The sequence below is a fragment of the Temnothorax nylanderi genome, unplaced genomic scaffold (genome assembly GCF_030848795.1).
Source record: "Temnothorax nylanderi isolate EJ_2023f unplaced genomic scaffold, tnyl_v1.0 TNYL_tig0386_pilon, whole genome shotgun sequence".
Lineage (NCBI taxonomy): Eukaryota > Metazoa > Arthropoda > Insecta > Hymenoptera > Formicidae > Temnothorax > Temnothorax nylanderi.
The window spans coordinates 1-20,822 of NW_027249448.1; the positions used below are offsets into that span (position 1 = coordinate 1).

The 20,822-nt window shown below is 36.9% G+C and overlaps 3 protein-coding genes across 3 annotated transcripts; 2 read left to right on the top strand and 1 right to left on the bottom strand.

Annotated features, from left to right (window-relative positions):
* Nucleotides 1-2,919: 2,919 nt before the first annotated feature.
* Nucleotides 2,920-7,989, bottom strand: Not10 (CCR4-NOT transcription complex subunit 10). The gene is made up of 10 exons (XM_071720983.1): nucleotides 7,155-7,989; nucleotides 6,542-6,861; nucleotides 6,306-6,412; nucleotides 5,728-5,879; nucleotides 5,230-5,429; nucleotides 4,764-5,049; nucleotides 4,341-4,688; nucleotides 3,847-3,956; nucleotides 3,528-3,606; nucleotides 2,920-3,239 (listed from the first exon to the last, which is right to left on the bottom strand). Exons 1-10 carry the CDS (start codon nucleotides 7,558-7,560, stop codon nucleotides 3,184-3,186), a joined length of 2,064 nt encoding a protein of 687 aa, XP_071577084.1. The 5' UTR covers nucleotides 7,561-7,989; the 3' UTR covers nucleotides 2,920-3,183.
* Nucleotides 7,990-8,673: 684 nt separating this feature from the next.
* On the top strand, nucleotides 8,674-12,534 carry LOC139782060 (asparagine synthetase domain-containing protein 1). Its single transcript, XM_071720985.1, has 6 exons — nucleotides 8,674-8,960; nucleotides 9,317-9,517; nucleotides 9,805-10,740; nucleotides 10,865-11,277; nucleotides 11,349-11,526; nucleotides 11,871-12,534. The coding sequence occupies exons 1-5, from the start codon at nucleotides 8,901-8,903 to the stop codon at nucleotides 11,521-11,523; spliced, it is 1,785 nt and encodes a 594-aa protein (XP_071577086.1). The 5' UTR covers nucleotides 8,674-8,900; the 3' UTR covers nucleotides 11,524-11,526; nucleotides 11,871-12,534.
* A 754-nt stretch (nucleotides 12,535-13,288) lies between these two features.
* Bsg25d (blastoderm-specific gene 25D) lies at nucleotides 13,289-19,626 on the top strand. Its single transcript, XM_071720984.1, has 5 exons — nucleotides 13,289-13,660; nucleotides 14,360-16,876; nucleotides 17,053-17,743; nucleotides 17,917-18,017; nucleotides 18,276-19,626. Exons 2-5 carry the CDS (start codon nucleotides 14,414-14,416, stop codon nucleotides 18,411-18,413), a joined length of 3,393 nt encoding a protein of 1,130 aa, XP_071577085.1. The 5' UTR covers nucleotides 13,289-13,660; nucleotides 14,360-14,413; the 3' UTR covers nucleotides 18,414-19,626.
* The last annotated feature ends 1,196 nt before the right edge of the window (nucleotides 19,627-20,822 follow it).

Genomic DNA, 20,822 nt, shown 5'->3' on the forward strand with positions numbered 1-20,822 from the left:
AGCCGAAGAGTTGAATGCGGACACTTTTCGAGTTATCTAAAAAATGAAAAACCGTGTCTGCGTTACTTACACAAAGTTGAACAAGGACAGAACACGCTCAATAGCGCAGAACGCAGCCTAAATCTATATATTACATATGATAACGTATGTACAACATCTGTTAAATCTATATTTGAAAATGCACCTAAACGGAAAACCTAAATTGAACAAATATCGCGTTGCAGAGTATACCGCGGTAAGAGTAAAATATTTTGCTATTCGTTACTCGCATCGACCATGTGCGTCCAGTTAGAAAGAGAGAGAGAGAGAGAGAGAGAGAGAGAGAGAGAGAGAGAGAAGAGAGGAGAGAGAGAGAGAGAGAGAGAGAGGAGAGAGAGAGAGAGAGAGAGAGAGAGAGAGAGAGAGAGAGAGAGAGAGAGAGAGAAAGAGAGAAGACGTTTTACCTCAGGAGGTATGGGACGTCCAGGTTTGAGAACCCTTATCAGCGCTATCTCACCGCAAGGTTTAAAAATCTCGGCGACAGATTCAACCGTTAATTTCTCTATCGGTAATCCAGCTGCTAAAATGGTCCTGGAAGGAGCTGTCTGATCAAAAGGTGGTAAAGGATTCACTCTACGCAATTTAGTCCCTTGTGGATTAACCTCGAGCTTCTTAGATCTCGTTAAAGCCGCTCCGACCGCTCTCCAATCCCTGCTGAGATGCTTCACCTTTTTAAAGCTGGATATCAATTTAAGGGATACGTAACCTTCTTTGTTTCTTTTCACGTGTTTCAATAAAAACGCATCCTTAATGATATTTTCGTCGGAAAAGTAGTATTCCACCTGGGCGCATATCTTGTCGGCCAACTCGTCCGTCGGCATCGCGAAATCAGTCGTCGTTTTCTCAACCGTTGATACCGTTGGAGTGGATTCCGACGGTACATCCACTTGTCTCTCTACTTGTACAACTTCTTTCGACGCAGCATCATCCACAGAGTCCGCACCCGAATCTCGGTCAATATCACGTCCCTTTACGAACCTGATCTCGCTATCGTAATCCGACGAGTCGGCCTCGTCGCTCTTGGAACCTCTTCTGTCGAAAGAAAGACTCAAGTCGCTGTCTACGGAGGAAATGCTGTCCTTTGTTTCAGATTTCTTCATGCGGGGAGGTGAGGATGGCGGACTGTTGATCCGCTCCTTAAAATCTTGAGATACTTCCAACTCCATATTTTTATCAAAGTAAAGCGACTGTATCTCTATCAGAGAGAGATTGTAAGAAGGCGCAACTTGAAGAGTTGTAACCAATATCGTATTCTCTTCTTTGTAGCACTGATATGTTTTATCAGTCAGTATTGAAGAAAAGAGTTGTGCGCGAAAACACAAGGATGAAAATTGAACGAGCGAATAGCGCGTGCTTGTCGCTCACTGCACACTGACCTTCCGTTCTGCGCGCGATCCGTTTTATAGCCGTGGCCAAGTTCGGTGCGTATAGTGAAGCTACAATGGTCTCGTGGCCGCTCGTGGCCTTCTTGAATACCGGTCAAGAATGAGACATTCGGCGAATGACCGAAGGGCACTCGAATCTGAACCTTGAGCGAAAGAAAGGGAGTTTATAATACAAATACGTGCCTCCGGTACGAGAGAGAGAGAGAGAGAGAGAGAGAGAGAATTGAAATTATCTTTTTTAGTCACACGCACGACGCACGCACAAATAATTGAAATGGTTTAATTTAATTTAAGTGATAAAAGTCAATTTTAATAATCTCGAACAATCGTCAAATATTTAAATTTTAAACGTAAAAGTATTAACAATTTATATCGATACCCTACTCCCTACTATCGCTAATCACGAGCTGTTTACGACGTTAAGCGTCGTCTACAATGGCAGCAGGAGTATGCAGTAAGACGTAAGCAGTAAGCTATTGACCAACCACAGTCAATTATTCTTGAATTGTAATAATCCCATTAGTCAATAAGTTACTGCTTACGTCTTACTGTATACTCCTGCTGCCATTGTAGACGACGCTTTACGTTACGTTACGTTACGCATCTCCGAATCGAATCTATCGTAGAACGTCAAACGTCAGACCGTGTCGCATAGAATTGATGGTCACTGCTCCGTCACTGAGCAGACAGACAAGGACTTGCGAGAGTTACGAGACAAACTTAACCAGACTTAACCTCGGTAAAGCCCTGCGGGTACACTCGCAAACGACGCGCGTTGCATTTGTACGCCAATGGCATAATAATATATAGGTCAAGTCCGGCTGCCCACATATATGGCCATGAAGGACGACGAAGCCAACTCGTGATCAAGTCGTCGAAATGAAAGGATACGGTCCCTCGTCCAGGGCCTCTAAAGCCCCTAAGGCTCCTAAAGGCAAAACTTCTTCGACCTTCCACGGAGTTCCACGTTCCACAGCCCCTTACGGACCCCTATACGGTCCCATTCGACTCTTCAGGTCTCGCGCACTCGCGTCGCACCGCGCGTGCGCAACAAGAGTCAAGAGCCGGATTATTTTAAAAGAGGGTGAGATAACCTTGGTCTTGACTGAAGAGATTAACGAAGGAGAAGAGTGAAAGACGTGGGAGGAAAAACGAAACGACATAACGCTACGTAGATCGATTCTTTTCATCATTTCATTCTACGTATAAAAACATTGCAAGCATCTGCATCTGCTATAGTTGTATAACTTTTTAAAACGCGTATTCGTTTACGCAGAGATGTTATATATACATATAATTTCATGTTTTATATCATATTTTATACATAAAATACAAATGTATAAAAAAAAATGATATGATTAACGAAAAGAGTCAATTTGAATGAAAAAGCGCCACGAGGTTTCACTTTTAAACCTTTAAATAAGAAAACAAAGATAACCTTTGTATTTAAAGAATGAGCGATGGATAAAATTCTAATTTTATAATTAATAAAAAATTGTTTTTGCTTTATACCAATATTTTATTATAATACGCGTAAAGTGTGATACCATCTAAAACAATTATGTCGATCGTAAAATGTCTATCTCGAAACAAAACTACTTGTACAATTTGAAAAATTTTCTTTCTTTCTTTCACTACTTGTAGAAATATAATCATGTAGAAAGAGATATAAAAGATTTGACATCCTTGCATCTATAAATTAAAAATACCTAAATATTTATATGCTTATGTTCTAAATAGACATATATCTTGCCTATTCCTAACGATACTGTGGACAATGCTGTTTTATTATCGATTTTGAAATGTCAGCATGACCTGGAATTAAAAAATATAAAATGCGTTTCCTAATTATGTGCGTGATACTTGATAACAATGTATCTATAGTGCGTACACTGCTTATCGAAACATTGAAATAATGTATAACTAAGAAAAAGTATCTGGACAAAAGTAACTATTGCTTTGCAATCGGTTTAAAAAATAAAAGAATTTGGCTAATTATACAAATCAGAGAGATGTAAGTAAATAAAAAAAGATATTCTTATCCACCGATTGTTCCAAGTTTTAAATAAATTTTACGTTTATAATACTAAAAAAAGATATTACCTAATTGTAGCTCTATATACAAGGCCAACATTATCACTTGTATAGGTATATCACAATCTGGTTCTTTTGACATCCATATCTGAAATAAAAATTAATTGATGGAAATAGCGTTTGGCATATGAAAGGCAAATGCAAAAAATGTCATGTATCATTAATGTGTTCTTTTTTATTATTGTGTTAATCTCTTAATATTATAAACAAAATCAGAATGTGAAGGTTTCAACGGGACACTTCAAGTATAGTAAAACGTTAAATTATAATAGAAAAAATATATCTTATACATTATGTATTACATTAACCTTGATATAAATATACTTACTTGTTTCAAAGTTTCTCCAGATTTGTCTAGTTCGCCTCGTATGGCATAAGCCACAGCCAAGTTGTAACGGATTACAGCAATGCCGGTAGAAACTGTTGTGGGATACCATGCTATAATTCAAAGCAACGAAATATTTATTTCCGAGATATTTTATTTAAACGTAAATATTATTGAAAATCTCGAAAAAGTGATTAGGTAAAAGGAAGGTGGATTAGTAAAAGTTGTCTTAGAAAAAGACAAATCTGTGAACTTTTTTCCACGATTTGTAATCAATTTTTTGCTGAATCTTGTATTTAAAAGAATCAAATAAAGAAAAATAAATACAACCTAGCGGACCATGAAAATGGCCTCAGATGTCCCTCTCTTTTTAATTTTCAACGCACGCACGCACGCGCGCGCGCGCGCGCGCGCACACACACACACACACACACACACACACACACACACACACACACACACACACACACACACTGTATATAATTTTCTAAATTTACCTCTTACAGGCTTTACCGTAACTTCCTCCACCTTTTCTTTATCCTTCTCTTGAATTTCTGGCATGGATATAAATGTATTTAAATCTTGAAGATTTTCTAGCTTAAGGTACTCTAGTGCCTCACTAATTTTGTCCATGAATATTAAACTTTCAGCGGCGTACAAGTTGCCTAGCATTTTATATGCTCCAGGTAACTTGTTAAAGCTTAATAGAGTTTTTGTATGTTCAAGAGAAAGTATATAATCTCCGAGACACAAAGAGACATAAGCGCTAGCAGCCAAGACACTAATTTTTAAGTTAAAAGATTCGATAGCTGTAGCTCGTGACATTAATGTTACATGCTGGATACCTGAAATAATTATATATAAGGTAGATTTGTGCGAGCGTAATATCATATATATGCGGTATAAATTATTATCTATACCTAAATTGTGACCAGATATCAATGATAGTGACACTGAATTCGTCATAGTTGTTACAGGTACGTTTGGCTCATTATTGTTCGGTAGTAAAAGTAATGCATTTTTCAGACATAAATAACCAAATTCCAATGTTGGTTGTGGGATTGCATAAGATAGGCCTTCCGAATGATATCTAATGTCTTTCGAAAGAGATGTGGCTAATATGATTTTTTTATGGATACCAGAACCTATTATCTTCTGCACCAAATCTTTACGCCGTTTTGGAATATTGAAATCGACCTCGTTTGACTAAAAAATATATATATGACGGAAGCAATGTACAATTGTATTATTATTATGCGCATTAGATAGAAATCACATATGTGAATTTATTTTACATATTCATTAAATAACGATAATAGTTGCAGCAAATAGTAACAAGTATAATTTGAAAGAGTATGTGAAACCAATATCACAATTGCAACTTACATATTTATGACTGTAGATACAACATTCTGCCATTCTGAGCAAGAGTTTAGGATTATTGTGTACCTTCTGTGCTACTTCTGTGAAGCAATCGAAAGCTTTGGACGCTTTACCAGCGTACAACAACGATACACCTAAACTGTACATTAACTCGTAATGTTTATTGCCACCAAGCGTGTATAATGGTTGAGAAGACAAAGGATCTGTAATCAAGTTTTCTTTTATTAATATTGGCGTCGTATGTGCACAATTCATTTAGAATAATGCCAAAAATATGATTAACTCAGTTTGTCGCTATAAATGCGCTTAGATCCAAGTGTACCGTAATATTAGTCTTGTTAATATTTTTGTGAAACATGATCTTACTTTTCGCACTCTTCGTGAATATATAACATTATTAGGAACAAAACAAAAATTAACCATTTAAAAAATAAAGATAAAAAAAGAGACACGTTTACGTGATTTGTATTTAAATTTACATTTAATAATTCTAAAAATTACCAATGTCTTTGACTTGCATGCTCTCCAACGCACATTTATTTGCGCGCAAAGCTCTCTGAAGATAAGAACAAGCCAGAATAGGTTTACCCATCGCGAGATGCAGACATGCCATATTGTTATAAAACAAAACAGCCGAAGATTCCCCACATAATCTGTAAATCATACATCAATACAATGTGTTTTAGAATCGAGCTTACATCTACCAGGAACATTTTTGCTCATCTTAAACAGCAGATTATGACTTTTTTTCCAAGTAAAGATAGAAAAACTAATGGATTGAAACTAATGGATTGTGAAGCAATTGTTTTCACACAGGTGTGTACGTGGAGTAATTGAAAAATGTAATTGCATTTTTTTTCTCATGAATCCACTCGTCTTGACTTATCTCCGTTATGTAATGTTCCCTTTGACGGATACAACACACAGCTATCGTGCTATTCATATTGTTGAGAAAAGTAAAAATGTTCAAGGTAGATGGAATTATATCGTTTCAATTTGTATAACAAATATTAATATTTACAAATTTTTGGCTTTGCTTCATGCATTTGTATTTAATTTAGTTAATATATGTAACATACTTAAAATCTAAATTTTCTTTCATTTTAGAATTCAAAAATTGTATTGCCTTTTCGTAATTTCCTCGCAAATATTCCAGATTAGCCTTCAAAAAAATTGTCGATGTATTCTGAAAGAATCAAGTAGCTTAATAGAAACGTCATGTTATACATATATCAGAGATCGTTCTCCCACATCTTCGATGGGTCTTGCGAATGACTTTCAATTTAAATCAAGTTATCGTTAGTAATAACGTTACCACTATGCCCAATGAAACTAATGTCTTCCATTCTTTTTTACAGAGTTTCAGTTGATGAGTCAAAAGATATATTCTCGCTTTATATTTCAAGAGTTTAATCTTGAATGTATCTGTCGCTGTATCGCCAACATCTTTCTTTTGCTCTCTTTGCTCCTTAATAGATTTCATTACTCCATCCTTGTCAACGGATATCTTGGAACTGTCGGTAGATATAAATTGACTCTCCACATAATTTAATATTGACAGAGCTGCGTCTGGTTGCTCCGTTACTATGTACAATTCGATCAGTAGCAGACAAACTTTATGCGCTAAAGTTTCTTCTACGATCGAGAAAAAAATGTATAAATATTGTTTTACAAAAATGGAGGTACCCTATATATAAGCCAAGTCTCAATTATATAATCTCAAATAAAGACTGTTTATTAAATTGAACCAAACAATTTGGCAATCGTTGGCTTCTGCTGAAACACAGATCGCTACTCGTATAGCTTCACAATTCACTTTTTCCATACTCTGTCAAATACTTGGCACGTATATGCGTACCGGAGTATTCAGCTGCTAAAACGTCTAACCTTTAAAAACTTGTAATTGAAATTATCATTGTCGTACGTACCCATTGGCTCGATAAAGGCAAACAGCCTAGTCATGATTTGAAGCGCAGCATTATACTGTTTAGTATGATATAATAAAACGGCTTGATTATATCTCATAACGCACTTTTCGACGTCATCGATAGCCTCGTTAGAATCCGTAGTTAATATCTGGCCGCATATAGCGTTCAAACTCTTCCGTGTCAGCTCGGTTTTCTTCAAGTCACTTTTATAATATTCCACCACAACTTTGTTATGCGTAACTTTAAGATCGGTAGGCCTGAGACTCTCCAGCTTATTCAAGTACGCTAAGCACGACGCGTAAGAACTCTTTTGAAATTCTAACAGTATATTTTGAGCCAATTCACGCTCTTGCTCAGTTATAACAGAGACGCAGTCTTTACTTTGCGTTTCTGAAATTTCACTCATAATGATATGTAAGCACCGCGATATGGATTGTCTCGATGCGTACGTGATTGTGGGCTTTCTAGTTTTTTCTCTCTCTTTTTTTTTCTATTCAATTGAATCTTTGATCCACGCAATTTCTACGTGTTTATATATATATATAGATATATGTAATCTTATTTTTGTGCTTTCGTGTTTCTAGTAGATAAATACATGCACGATTGTAGAGTACGTAGCACATATATACATCTCCCACGGATCAAAAGGTTTTGGGCACCGCGCTCAACAAAGACGGTTAATTTACAATATAATTTATGAATAATGACGCGCACAGAATTTCGGTTAATTTTTTTCTTTTTTATTCTCAAGTCCTGCTTTCTAGCCTTTTGAGCGTTTCCAGTTTCTACTTTCCAGCAAAACTTTCTTGACACTCAAGGGCTGCGTTCCAAAAATCACTCTCGGACCGGTATTCTTAGGCTGAGTTTCCACTGAGCGCGTCACGCGTCGCGTTATCCGTCGCGACCAATCAAAACATCTTATTTTATTACATTATTTTTGACGGGATGTTCCAATTGGTTAACGACACATGACGCGACGCGTGACGCGCTCAGTGGAAACTCAGCCTTAGGTTTGTTCGCGTCGCATACTCCAATAAACACCAAGAGTTCTTGGATCACGGATAAAAGGTGGCGATTGGAGCAGATGAGTTTTTGGAGTGCGTTGGAGTGATTAGGAGCATGATGGGGCATACGACGCGAACAAACCTCTTAAAGGCCATTGCACGTAACAAAGATTTAGGCTGGGTCTACAATGCGAGTCGCAAAGTCGTGAGTCGCAAGAATTGACCAATCACAGTCGATTATTCTCCTCAAATTCATCTGTGGAAATCAACGGTATGGATTCGCTACCGCTTAGGGTCGTGCCTTAAGTTCTTGACTGTGATTGGCTGATTTGCTTACTGCTTCAGTTTTACTGCTTAAGTTTTTCTATGTGCCACGGCCTTCTTTTAATCTTAAGCCTTGTGTACACGATACTAGAAATCGGTCCGAGTTTCGGTTTAAGCCAATGAAACTGCTGCTTTTCTGTAAGAGCTGTAAGTTTATTGGCTTTAACCGAAACTCGGACCGATTTCTAGTATCGTGTACACGACCGACACTTGTGAAACTGACCCTTGCTACTTAGCTCAATGAGCGGTGCTCAGTAGTCAGTTGTGCTCTGGATGCTGCTGGATGCCCCTATTGAATGAAAGTTCTGCCTCAAATTTTATTTCCTCAATTAACTTTATTTAGACATTTCGCAGTGATTAAACTTGATTAAACTGTAGTGCATAGCTGCATATATCAGTCTTAACCAGTATCCACACAATGTGTGGAATATTTTGTTCCATATATCAACCCGAACAAGACTCTGAATCCACTAAACAGGTACTTACGTTAAAAATATAAGATGCAAGATGATTATTTGTTTAGAAACCCTATTAGCCGGAAAAGTGTATGTACAAAGCGTAGGATGTAGAAAGCCAAAAGGAACAGATTTTTGCGGAAACTTTATAAAGAAAAATTTATATAATTGTTAATATCTCATCTCTTATGGAAGGAAGGGAATAGCGGAAATTTTTGTTGTCAAATTTAGCATCTATGCATCTATAAATTACATAAAATGTGCAACTTTAAAAAAAGCTAAACTTTAAAGAGCTGCAAAGAGAGACAGTCGTCTTGTGCCTACTACATTTATCGTAGTAAACATAACGTATACGTTAACTTTTTTCAAACTGTTTTAGTGGAATATATGCAAGGATGCGATAGCTGCACGAGGCCCTGATTATTTAATGGAGAAACGTTTGACGTTAAGTCGTGACTGGCTTGGACATTTTGCTGCTGCAGTGTTATGGATGCAAGGACCTAGAGTAACGACGCAGCCAAGTTTAGATAATAATGAAAACTTGTTACTTTGGAACGGAGATCTTTTCTCAGGTCATTTGGTACGTAAATCATGTGTGCGGAATATTCTGATAAAATACTTTGAATAAATGTTATTATTAAAAATAGTTTATAATTTAATAGTGTGCGGAATATCCAATAATAGCGCATAAAAATAGAAATAGGTAAAGCTGAGTTTGTACTTTGTTAAAATTCTAAAAAATTCTAAAAAGTTAATCCTTTGGACCCTTTGGGCGAGCGAGAATTGACGTAGAGAAATATACAATTAAGAAATATCTATATATTTTAACAATTGCGCAACAAACTACAATAATTACGTTTGTTTTAGGCAAAAGACGATGTTTGCGATACAAGTATTATATTGACTGAATTACAATCGACTAAGGATGTCATGTCTGTGCTTCGGAAGATCGAAGGCCCTTATTGTTTAGTGTACTATCAAAAGTCGAGCAATACGTTATACTTTGGACGAGATATTATCGGACGGCACAGTTTACTTTTGAAAGTGGATAACAAGGCTAATTCATTGACCTTAGCTTCGGTTGCGAATAAAAAAATAAAAGGGATTGTACAAGTACCAGCTATAGGTATATTTGCGATGAATTTAAATATGTCGCAGATAAATTTAGCGTGTTATCCGTGGAAAGAACCTGACTTGAGGTTCACGGATATTATCCAAGTACTCGAGACAAATTTAAGTGTGAATATTGACATTAAAGAAACTATATTGGACGCTTGTTCATCGGCGTGGACAAATTTGCATCTGCATCTGCATCCTAGTCGAAAAGATGTGGAATATCTAGAGAATGTACCGTGTAGTAAAGATTTTAACGAGGTATTGCAATATCTGTTGAAATATGAAGAGGTAGATGAAAGAGTCGAACGTTTGACAGAACTGTTGCATGAATCGGTGAAAATCAGAGTAAAGAAGAAACCAAATTATTGCAAGAATTGCATAAGGATCATACGAAGCGGCGGAAGTGTTACTTGCGCTCATTCCAAAATCGGCATATTATTTTCTGGTGGCCTAGACTCGGCAATTTTAACAGCGATCGCCGACAAGTACGTTCCGGAAGACGAAAGCATCGATCTCATTAATGTCGCGTTTGAAAGACCTGCGAGCAAAAACCGGAACGCGAGTCACGCAAACAATGAAAAAGGGAACGTAACGCAAAAATATGATGTACCGGATCGAAAAACGGGACGGCAAACGTATTCTGAATTGTTGCGAATTTGTCCCAATAGGAAATGGAATTTTATACAAGTACAGTTTTCCTATATTCGAAATATTTCTCTCAAATTTATATCTTTCGATATTTTTCCGAGAAAAGAAAAAAAGAACGAAAGATCTCGTGGAATCATTTTTCTGATTACAATGCTTATTTCAGTGTAACGTTGCACAAGCGGAACTACAACTGTATCGTGCGTCGCGAATTTGTCATCTATTGCATCCACTACGTACAATCCTGGATGATAGTCTAGGATGCGCAATGTGGTTCGCGAGTCGAGCGAAAGGCATTCTCTACCCAGTTAACGAAGCGTACGAATCGCCATGCAGGATATTGCTTTTAGGCATAGGCGCGGATGAATTATTTGGCGGATACATGAGACATAGAACCATATTGAAGCACAGAGGATGGGATGCACTGGTGCAAGAATTAAGTATTGAATTGGCCAGGATTTCTGAGAGAAATTTGGGTCGAGACGACCGGATTGTTTCCGATCATGGGAAACAATCCCGTTTACCGTATCTGGACGAAAATCTGGTGAAATATGTGCAGCGTATAAAACCATGGGAGAGGTAAATTTACATAATGATAAACAATTAATAGATTAAAACGAATGAGTGATTGACGATAAAATCATTGGCAGATGCTATCCGACTGAGAAAATGCCAAGTGGATTGGGAGATAAGTTACTATTACGTTTGCTAGCCTGCAAGATTGGTTTTCAATGTACGGCTAATTTTCCTAAAAGAGCTTTCCAGTTTGGCTCACGAATTGCAAATAGTAAAGAAAATGCTAATGATGTATCAAATAGGTTGTAAGACGTAAGTATCGTCATTATATCGTTATAACATAGGTATTCGTCGGTCCAATATTTAATCTCTAAGCCGTAAGAAATTGACCAATTACAGTCGAGTATTGTCTTTACGTTCCATTGTGATTAGTCAATTTCTTACGGTTTAAAGCGGGGAACACACACTTTTGCATAATGCATAAGCATAAGAAAATTGATTGGTCTATTTCCTTGTGCATATGTATATGGACCGATCAATGGCTTTATCCAGATAAACTTGCATAGGTACACATAAGCATATGCATACATACATTTTGCATGTGTAAATAATTTAATTGGTATATATGTATAATTATATTATTTGCCGTATAACAGAGAGAGAAACCCGAGAGCGGCCACGCCGGCGTTTTGCTTGAGACCGTTTTACTCGACTGCTTGGAGTGCTTGGTACGTCACTCAAGACCGACAACCCTGATGGGTAAATTTTTGTGACCACCAAAGGGCCCCCAGGGGCACGGCGATAACTGAAGAGTGCTAACATTATCAACCGTTTTGGCTGTTCCAAAGATAAATTTATCATCAGAAACGTACATATCTTAAGCTGGATTCAGACAGGACGCGTCAAGCGTCAAATAGCGAGCAGCAACCAATCAGCGAGGCGATATTTTCTACGCCACTGCTGATTTTACCTCGCTGATTGGATTGCTGCTTGCTGCTTGACGCGTCCTGTCTGAATCCAGCTTTTAAAGATTTGTACAATTATGACTTTTTTTATCATCAGAAATGTATAAACCTTAAGATTTGTACATTACATATCACGAGGTCCATATATTTCGCCCCTCATCTACAACAAAATACAAAAACATTGATATATTCGGATTGTAATACATCGTTTGTAGTACATGAATATATTATGATTTTTAGTGTTTGTACATTCTTGGTTAATTTAAAAAAAAGTGAAGTTTTACTAACAAGACCTCTAAAAGTTAGCCCCTCAGTATTTCAAAAATAATAATAAATTATAGTTTATTGTGCTTAATCGTTTGTACATCATTCGTACCGCATTATTCTTAATAATTTACTTTTTATTTAAATATTTTTTTTTTAAATATAAATAAATAAATAATTGTTATTCGAATTCGGCGGGTAAATCTTTAAAGTGCGTTTACATTGGCGTCAATTCTACTAATGTCGAGACACAGTAGGTTTGTTCGCGTCGCATACTCCAATAAACACCAAGAGCACTTTTTGGTTACACTGAAATAAACCAATCACAGTCGATTATTCTCCTCGCGCTTGAAGAATAATCAAGTGTGATTGGTCTATTTCCTTACGGCCTTACGATTACAACTAAAACTTTGTTGTGTGCAATTGCCTTAACAAATTCGTATGTTTTGTAATCGTAAGGCCGTAAGAAAATAGACCAATCATACTCGATTATTCCTCAAACGCGAGGAGAATAATCGACTGTGATTGGTCTATTTTATTACGGCCTAAGGCTGAGTTTCCACTGAGCGCGTCACGCGTCGCGTCGTCTGTCGTTAACCAATCTGAACATCCCGTCACAAATAATGTAATAAAATAAGATGTTTTGATTGGTTGCGATGGATGACGCGACGCGTGACGCGCTCAGTGGAAACTCAGCCTAAGCCGCTGAGTAGCGGTCAAACGTGATTGGCTCTTACTTTTAGAACCAACCAATCAACGCAGAGTGTTGATAAGACGAACTCAACAGTTGTGTCTGCTGAACGCGGCCATTGTAGAACCGGCCTTGTGTCGAAAGAGCCATGGACTCCGTTTACACGGCACCGTTAATCGGGTTTTATAACATCGGTAGTTCTTAGGCCGGTCAATCACAGCTATTCCATTCTTCTGAAGAATGATTACGATTGGTCTTCCTGACAACTACCGATGTTATAAAACCCGATTAACGGTGTCATGTAAACACAGTCAGTCAAACCGAGTGTCGCAAAGTGTAGTCGGGAATAGAGTTGATTCGTACCCGAGCCGAGTCTGTTTACTTACTATTAAATATAATACGTTATTCAAATAAAATTACTCCAAATAAAAAAAGAAGATCTGATTAATTTGTAACATTTGGTGTTGTAAAGAATAATCTTTTAAATGTAATACCACAGATATGTGCTATAACTTGGATAGAATTGGTAGGTTATAACAATCTGTGTCAATGATTAACCTTAATGTCGTATAAATCTTTCGTGCATAGGCATTCCATTTGTGTTTTGCTCAATGTTTCGCTCAATAAAGTAACGCGATAAAATTTTTATTTATTTTTCATTATTTTTTCCGTCGTTATTTACAAGATTTCAGAGATCGAGGACACTGATCGAGCATACATGTTTTCAATTTCAATCAAAATTGATTATAATAACAATTTAGCAACGATGATAAAAGGCTCTTTACCATCGAAATTATGTTATAAGAGGATATAAGAGAGGATCACACACAAGAGAACGAATACGAGTCACGTTCCGAGTGACATTAACATAAAAAATATATATATCTATATATAAAGAAACAATGTTTATATTCCTGTGTGTACATACATACGCGGCAGTTTTTGTCAGTTTTTGTTTTGTCTTTCGTATAATTTTAACTAGTTTCGTTAGGTATCTTTTATAGAAATAGTCATTTGACGTACACAAGATAATATCACTGCTTAGTTTTATTACACACTTGCAAGAAAGTAATTAAAAACTATGTATTTTTGTGCGCATAGTACGATAGTACGGAATACACACACACACACACACACACACACACACACACACACGTGTATGCATACACATATACATATTTACCGTAACCTGATACAAAATAGTCGCTACAATTATTGTTTGCAGATATATTATATGGAGCATTGGCATTAATTAATTTGGAAACCATGAGCGAAAGGCATGGCTGAACGCAGCAGTGATCTTTACGAACAGCAGCTTCTTGCTGTATTTAAAAGCTGTTTGACAAAAGGAGAGGACGAACTCGATGAGAATGATCTACTTTCCATTTGCACGAAATTGCACCTCGACGAATTGATCGAGGAATTGAAATTGTGCATTTGCAAACATTGTCCGAATAAACAAACGATATCCTTTCAGGAATTCCGAGATGGCTTGTTACTCTTGTTGAGAAAATTTCAAGGATTAATAACCGATAAACAACATATCGTACAACCGTATCATAATTTAAACATATGCTCTCTCGATATCGAAAAAGATCAAGCTTTACCACTGGTCACGAGTACTTCGAGTACGGTCCATCTTCGAGATATGAAAGCTAACGTTATAATGGATGAGAATAGATTGATACGCCTATGGGAGAGAGTTAAGGTTTATTTAAGGGGAAACACAGATCCTGCGACGATGCACTTTATATCGAGTTGCTTAGAAATTCCTGAGCTCCCGAAACAGATAACGGAATCTATCTTTGAAAGTCTCGATCACAATTGCGATGGATTAATAAGCTTCGACGAGTTTGTAGTTATATTTCAAAAGAGAACAAGTATGAAGGCTTTGCGCGAGGACACCGCGTTGTCTCGTAACGGTATTGACGTAAACTATGATCTAAATACGTTAGATTTTAATACACGTGTGTCTCGTGAAATTAATCCGATACCGACTAATGGAGATTCGGACAAGTCGGAAAAGGTAAAGGTCGTCGCTAGTGTTTCTGACGCAATCGCGGTATCGTCCAGCAGAGATCTCGATGCTTTGGATACGAGCCTCACGGAAATAGCAAATATCATATGCGACGAACTCAAGAGTTTGAACGAATCGTTAGGTAATAGCACGATTCAAACTCATATACGTTTATTACGAGAAATGATGATTGTCCATCAGGATGAGCAACGTAATTTAACTGCTACGATGGACAACATGAAGGTGGAAAGAGAAAAGATGCGGATTGACATGTTGGAAGCTAATGAACGAGCGAATTTATTGGCACAGGAGATTGATGAATATCATGTTCAATTGGAAAAGACGAAGAAGGATTTACAGAGACAGAGCGAACAACGTTATGCTGAAATCACGAAGGAATTGTCGGATCAGCTCAATATCGAACGGGAGATGGATGCCGCGGCTCTAAAATCAAAGGAGGATCAGTTACTGGCGCTGCAAAAGGAGAATCACGATATGAGGAATAAAGTCGTAGATATTTTGCAAGAGAGTCAAATGATCGAAGCGGAAAATAAAATGCTTCTTAGCCAGATCGAAAAGTTGCGGCAGTCTAATAACGATTTGCTAACTCGAATAAAAGTATTGGACGCGGAGCACGATGAGATACAAAGCATAGAGGCGAAGCAACAGGAACAAGTCAACTTCTTCGTCGATCGTATTAAACAGTTGCAATCTGAAGTGACTCTCTTGCGAGATCAAAATGATGAACTCGGCGCGGAATTGGAAAACTTGAGATGTTACGGCAATGATACGAGATACGACGAGATACCGTCGTCTTTGGCGTACGATTTACAGCTGGATGAGGAGAACTCTTGCCACATGGCGCAAGAGTTTCAAGTGGATCGGCAAATCAAGCACGAGGGAGCGTCGTATGGCTTTGGTACATCGATGAATGGCCAAGGTCAAGCCGATAATTCGCTTGGGGATATGATTGTTAAGGATTTGGAAAATGTATTGTCAACGAGTGCGAAATGCCTGCCAGAGAAGTGCGCTTTGAGAGATGGTATATCGAGATTGATCACTGGCCTGCGATCGAGCTTTGCGTTATTACGTTGTCCCTCACGGGAGAACGTCCCTTTCGGAAAAAGTATAGCGTCTGAGCTTGAAGTCGAATGTGAGGAACGAGCTAACGAGTCCTTACGAGACTTGGTCGTTTCGAAAATACCGAAGCCACCTTCCGCGAAACGCACAACAATGTCCAATAGCGCGGAGGATTTGGATAATTTTGCTGGTCAAGATGCAAAAAATCTAACGCAAAATAAGGCAACGAGTCTTAGAGATTATCCACCGCGAAAAGAAGAACATCCCGTGGATCAGTGCGAGGCTAACAAGGAGAGAAATAGTCCCCCAAATGTTACCCAAGTCGAAAGTGTTCCACCAAAATTCGCGACGGCAAACGTAGAATTGTTAGAGATTGAGAAGAAGCGATTGACCGAACGTTGTCGGGAACTCGAACGAAGTTTAGATCTATTGAAAGCGGAATACGAAGAATGTGAGGATTATTGGGCTGCCAAATTAGAAGAAGAGAGACAGCTCTTTGAGCAAGAACAAAAAATAAGTGACGACAAGCTTGCGGAGCTTATCAATAAGATAACGGAGTACGAAGAATTAATTAGTCCCTCGGATAAATCAAAAAGTAATGGACGATTGTCTCCTATAGAAGAAAAGTTTAACTTGGAACAACAGGTAAGACGGAGTCTTATCGTTTGCGTAAATTTATGTTTATTTTTTGTTTTTGATATATACCAAACCAAAAATGTTTCGTTATATCCTCACTCACACGCATGCGTACGCGGTACGCACGCGCATGCATATTATTTTATTTTAAAAAATAAAAATATTTTCTATCTTTAACGTTTCAGTATATAGAGCTCGAAGAAGAATTTGAGAAATGGAAAGTAAAAACTGATAACGATATCTCTCGGAAGAATCTTGAAATTGGAGAGCTTCGTGAAAAGTTAAGACTGATAGAACAACCAATTACAAATGATTCCTACGTACAAGTATCGGATGAAATTTCCTTAGCAACATTCTCAGATTCGTCGCATTGCAAATCTTCCGGTACGTCTAGTATTCTGTCAACGAACGAAATGTTGGCGAATATGGATTTATGTGGTACGAACGATCAAACGTGTCATACCTCGGCGGAATTTCCATTATCCGACAATCTTAACGGATCGTTGAAACAAAACGATCACATCGATGGACATAATCTGTATGATACAGGGCATACCGAATTCCCTATAAAAGTAATAAAAGGTATAAATCGAGATCAAAAGATGTATCGCGATAACTCACATGTTGCTGCTAAAACTATGTTAGCGATGAAAGAGGAAGATGAGGAAGGCGAATCGGAATTCAAATTGATACGTGACGTAATGAAAGAAACCAGCTGTACATGCTCGCAGAGTAATAGCCAGCGGCAAATAGGTTGCGTCGATCTAAACATTTTTCAAAACTTAAAAGTGAAACTTTACGCACAAGAACGCAAGAAACGGCACTTGCAGCGTTATATTAAACATCAGCGGCAGTACATTGAAAAATTGTTGCAACGTAAGTTTTTTTCATTTTATCATTTTATCATTTCATCATTTACGATAAAATAATTGTTGATAAATCTTTACGATACACAACATACAATATTTGTGTAAAAAAAAACATGTTACTCTCTTGCGCCAAGATCATTCCTTAAAAATTGAAGAAAAAAAAAACTATTGCTGTTAAAGGTATTATGGTGCAGCACCAGACGGAAGTATGCGAATTACAGTGCCTTCTCCGTGATACCCAAGAAAGACTTCAGATACAAGTTGAAACAACTGTCGATCAGGTACCGATCACGTTTTTAATCACGTTCTCTTAATCATGAAATTCCGATAAGAGAATACAATATAGTGTATAGAATATGGTGTAGTTACGACACATATTTGCTTACAAAAATATGCATTAATTTTGCGAAATACTAAAAATCATACAGAATCAATCATCATTAATCAAAGCTAGAACCATAAGCATTAATAATAAAGATTTAAAATAAATCAACATCTAGTAAATCAACAGTTTTTATCATTATGATTTATCCCAATAGGCTGATAAATTAGCGAGTGCTGATATATTGGTGAAGGATTTGTACATAGAAAACGCATGTATAACGTCACATATGAAGCGCTTGCAAGAACGATGTCTCGTCTTAACGGGCCTTGATGTAGGGTCGACTTCGATGTGATGTCTACAAACAGCTGTTATTTATATACAGTTATAATAAAAATCAACCTCTCTTTGTACGTATTGAATAATGTATATTTATTTTATTATATAAAATTATTAATTAACGATATAAAGGTGATATCATAAGGCCACGATATAACTCAGGGATGCGAACGGTCAGAAAATGTATGTTGTAACACGGGTGCCTTCAGTTTTTAATTTGACTTCAAACTAAAGTGAGAGATTTGGCTTTAATATATATCGAGATATCATAGAATTAATGATTAATCTACGATTTACCAACGATTGTTACGATAAATAGCAGAAAAATGTATGTAGGCAAAATTAATTTACTATATCTTTAATACAATAATGGCACGATGGTTTTTTGTATAGTAATATGTAAGTGGATAAAACATGAAGCAATGTAACACGCAAATATTCGCTATGTTAAGATTTTATGTATATGTGTATAATATTAAAACCATTGTATATGATTTTAATCGCATTATATATATATATATAATGGTACGTCATTGCAGTATTCTGTGCCATAATGTTCATAGATAATTAACAGTTATTAGAATATTTGTATCGTAATGATATTAGAATCTTCCTTCGCGTTAAAATTGCTTCAAGCTTAACAAGTTGCACGATAAAATACTATATATTTCATTACGTATCTTACCAATAAGATGTTTAGAATAAGAAAAATATTTCTATAGCAAGTTGTTAAACACTTGGAAGAATGTAACGTAATTTTGTAAAAGAAATGTCGCATTCTTCAATAGGACTAGCTGTCAAGAATCATGTTTATTATATTTTGTGCATAAGCACAGACTAAATCCGGTTGCAATAATTTTTTAAATTATAACCGAGCGGGCATAAACATGCAAAAACATGACAATTTGACAAATTCATATGTAATCACATGTAATTTAACGCCCTGATACAATTATTTCATTTTGTATAGTTGTAGTAAAAGTATATCTTAATATGGAATATATACTAAAATCGTATGATAAATCTCACTTGTTTGTATATGAATATAAATATTTGATCAGCGTGTGTGCATAGATGAACTAATAGCGCGCGCGCGCGCGCGCGTGTGTGTGTGTGTGTGTGTGTGTGTGTGTGTGTGTGTGTGTGTTTTACTAATTATTTAATGTCTAAAAGTTACAAAAATTTATCATATTTGTCAAAATTTTTTTTATTAAAAAAGCAAACTTGAACACTGAGAAATTTTTATTAACATGTAACTAGTCTGTTTTTATTTTGATATCTCTTATTCGCCGTATCGCTTGCCGTGAAAAAGTACAATTTGCCATACAAGTGTATAAAACACGAAAACATAAAAATATGAAAATTGAATAATTTTTTAAATAATTAAGATATGTTTCAATTGTTATTGAATTCAATTATATATGAATAGCACGAGTGGAGTATTGCACAACACCGATATACATTCGAATATATTTTTTTATTACCGTAATTTGTTCAATAATGGTGGCGTTGAGTCGCAGTCGAATGTGATTGGCTCTTACTTTTAGAACCAACCAATCAGCGCAGGTTGTTGATAAGACGAACTCAACAGTTTTGTCTGCTGAACGCGCCCATTTTTCTGTCGTTTTCAAGACCCCCTAATTTACACCGATAACTTGATACGCGTATTAAATGGTAAATAACTAGTAAATTAGTTCGATTATTGTAGATATTCGTAAAAAGATACGTAATAGGCCCCTAGATTTCCTTTAGGGGCAATTTCACCAACCACGGTTAGCTTAACCGACGGTTAAAGTTAGCAGGATTGACCAATAGAAATGAATCCACCCTGCTTTCTATTGGTCAATCCTGCTAACTTTAACCGTCGGTTAAGCTAACCGTGACTACGTTTACACGGCACCGTTAATCGGGTTTTATAACATCGGTAGTTCTTAGGCCGGTCAATCACAGCTATTCCATTCTTCTGAAGAATGATTACGATTGGTCTTCCTGACAACTACCGATGTTATAAAACCCGATTAACGGTGTCATGTAAACGTAGCCCGTGGTTGGTGAAATTGGCCCTTATTAGCATAAGCGTAGCATAAAGCGGGGAGAACACACTTCTGCACAACGCATAATGCGTAAGCATAAGAAAATTGATTGGTCCATACACATGTGCATAAGGAAATAGACCAATCAATTTTCTTATGCTTACGCATTAAGGCTGATTTATAGAGGCCGTAACCGTTCATTTAAGCCGTAATCTTTAAGAAATTGACCAATCACAGTCGATTATTCTTCTCACATTCGACTGTGATTGGTCAATTTCTTAAAGATTACGGCTTAAATGAACGGTTACGGCCTCTATAAATCAGCCTTTATGCGTTGTGCAGAAGTGTGTGCTCCCCGCTTAAGACCGCTAAACCAATGAGCATCCAGCATA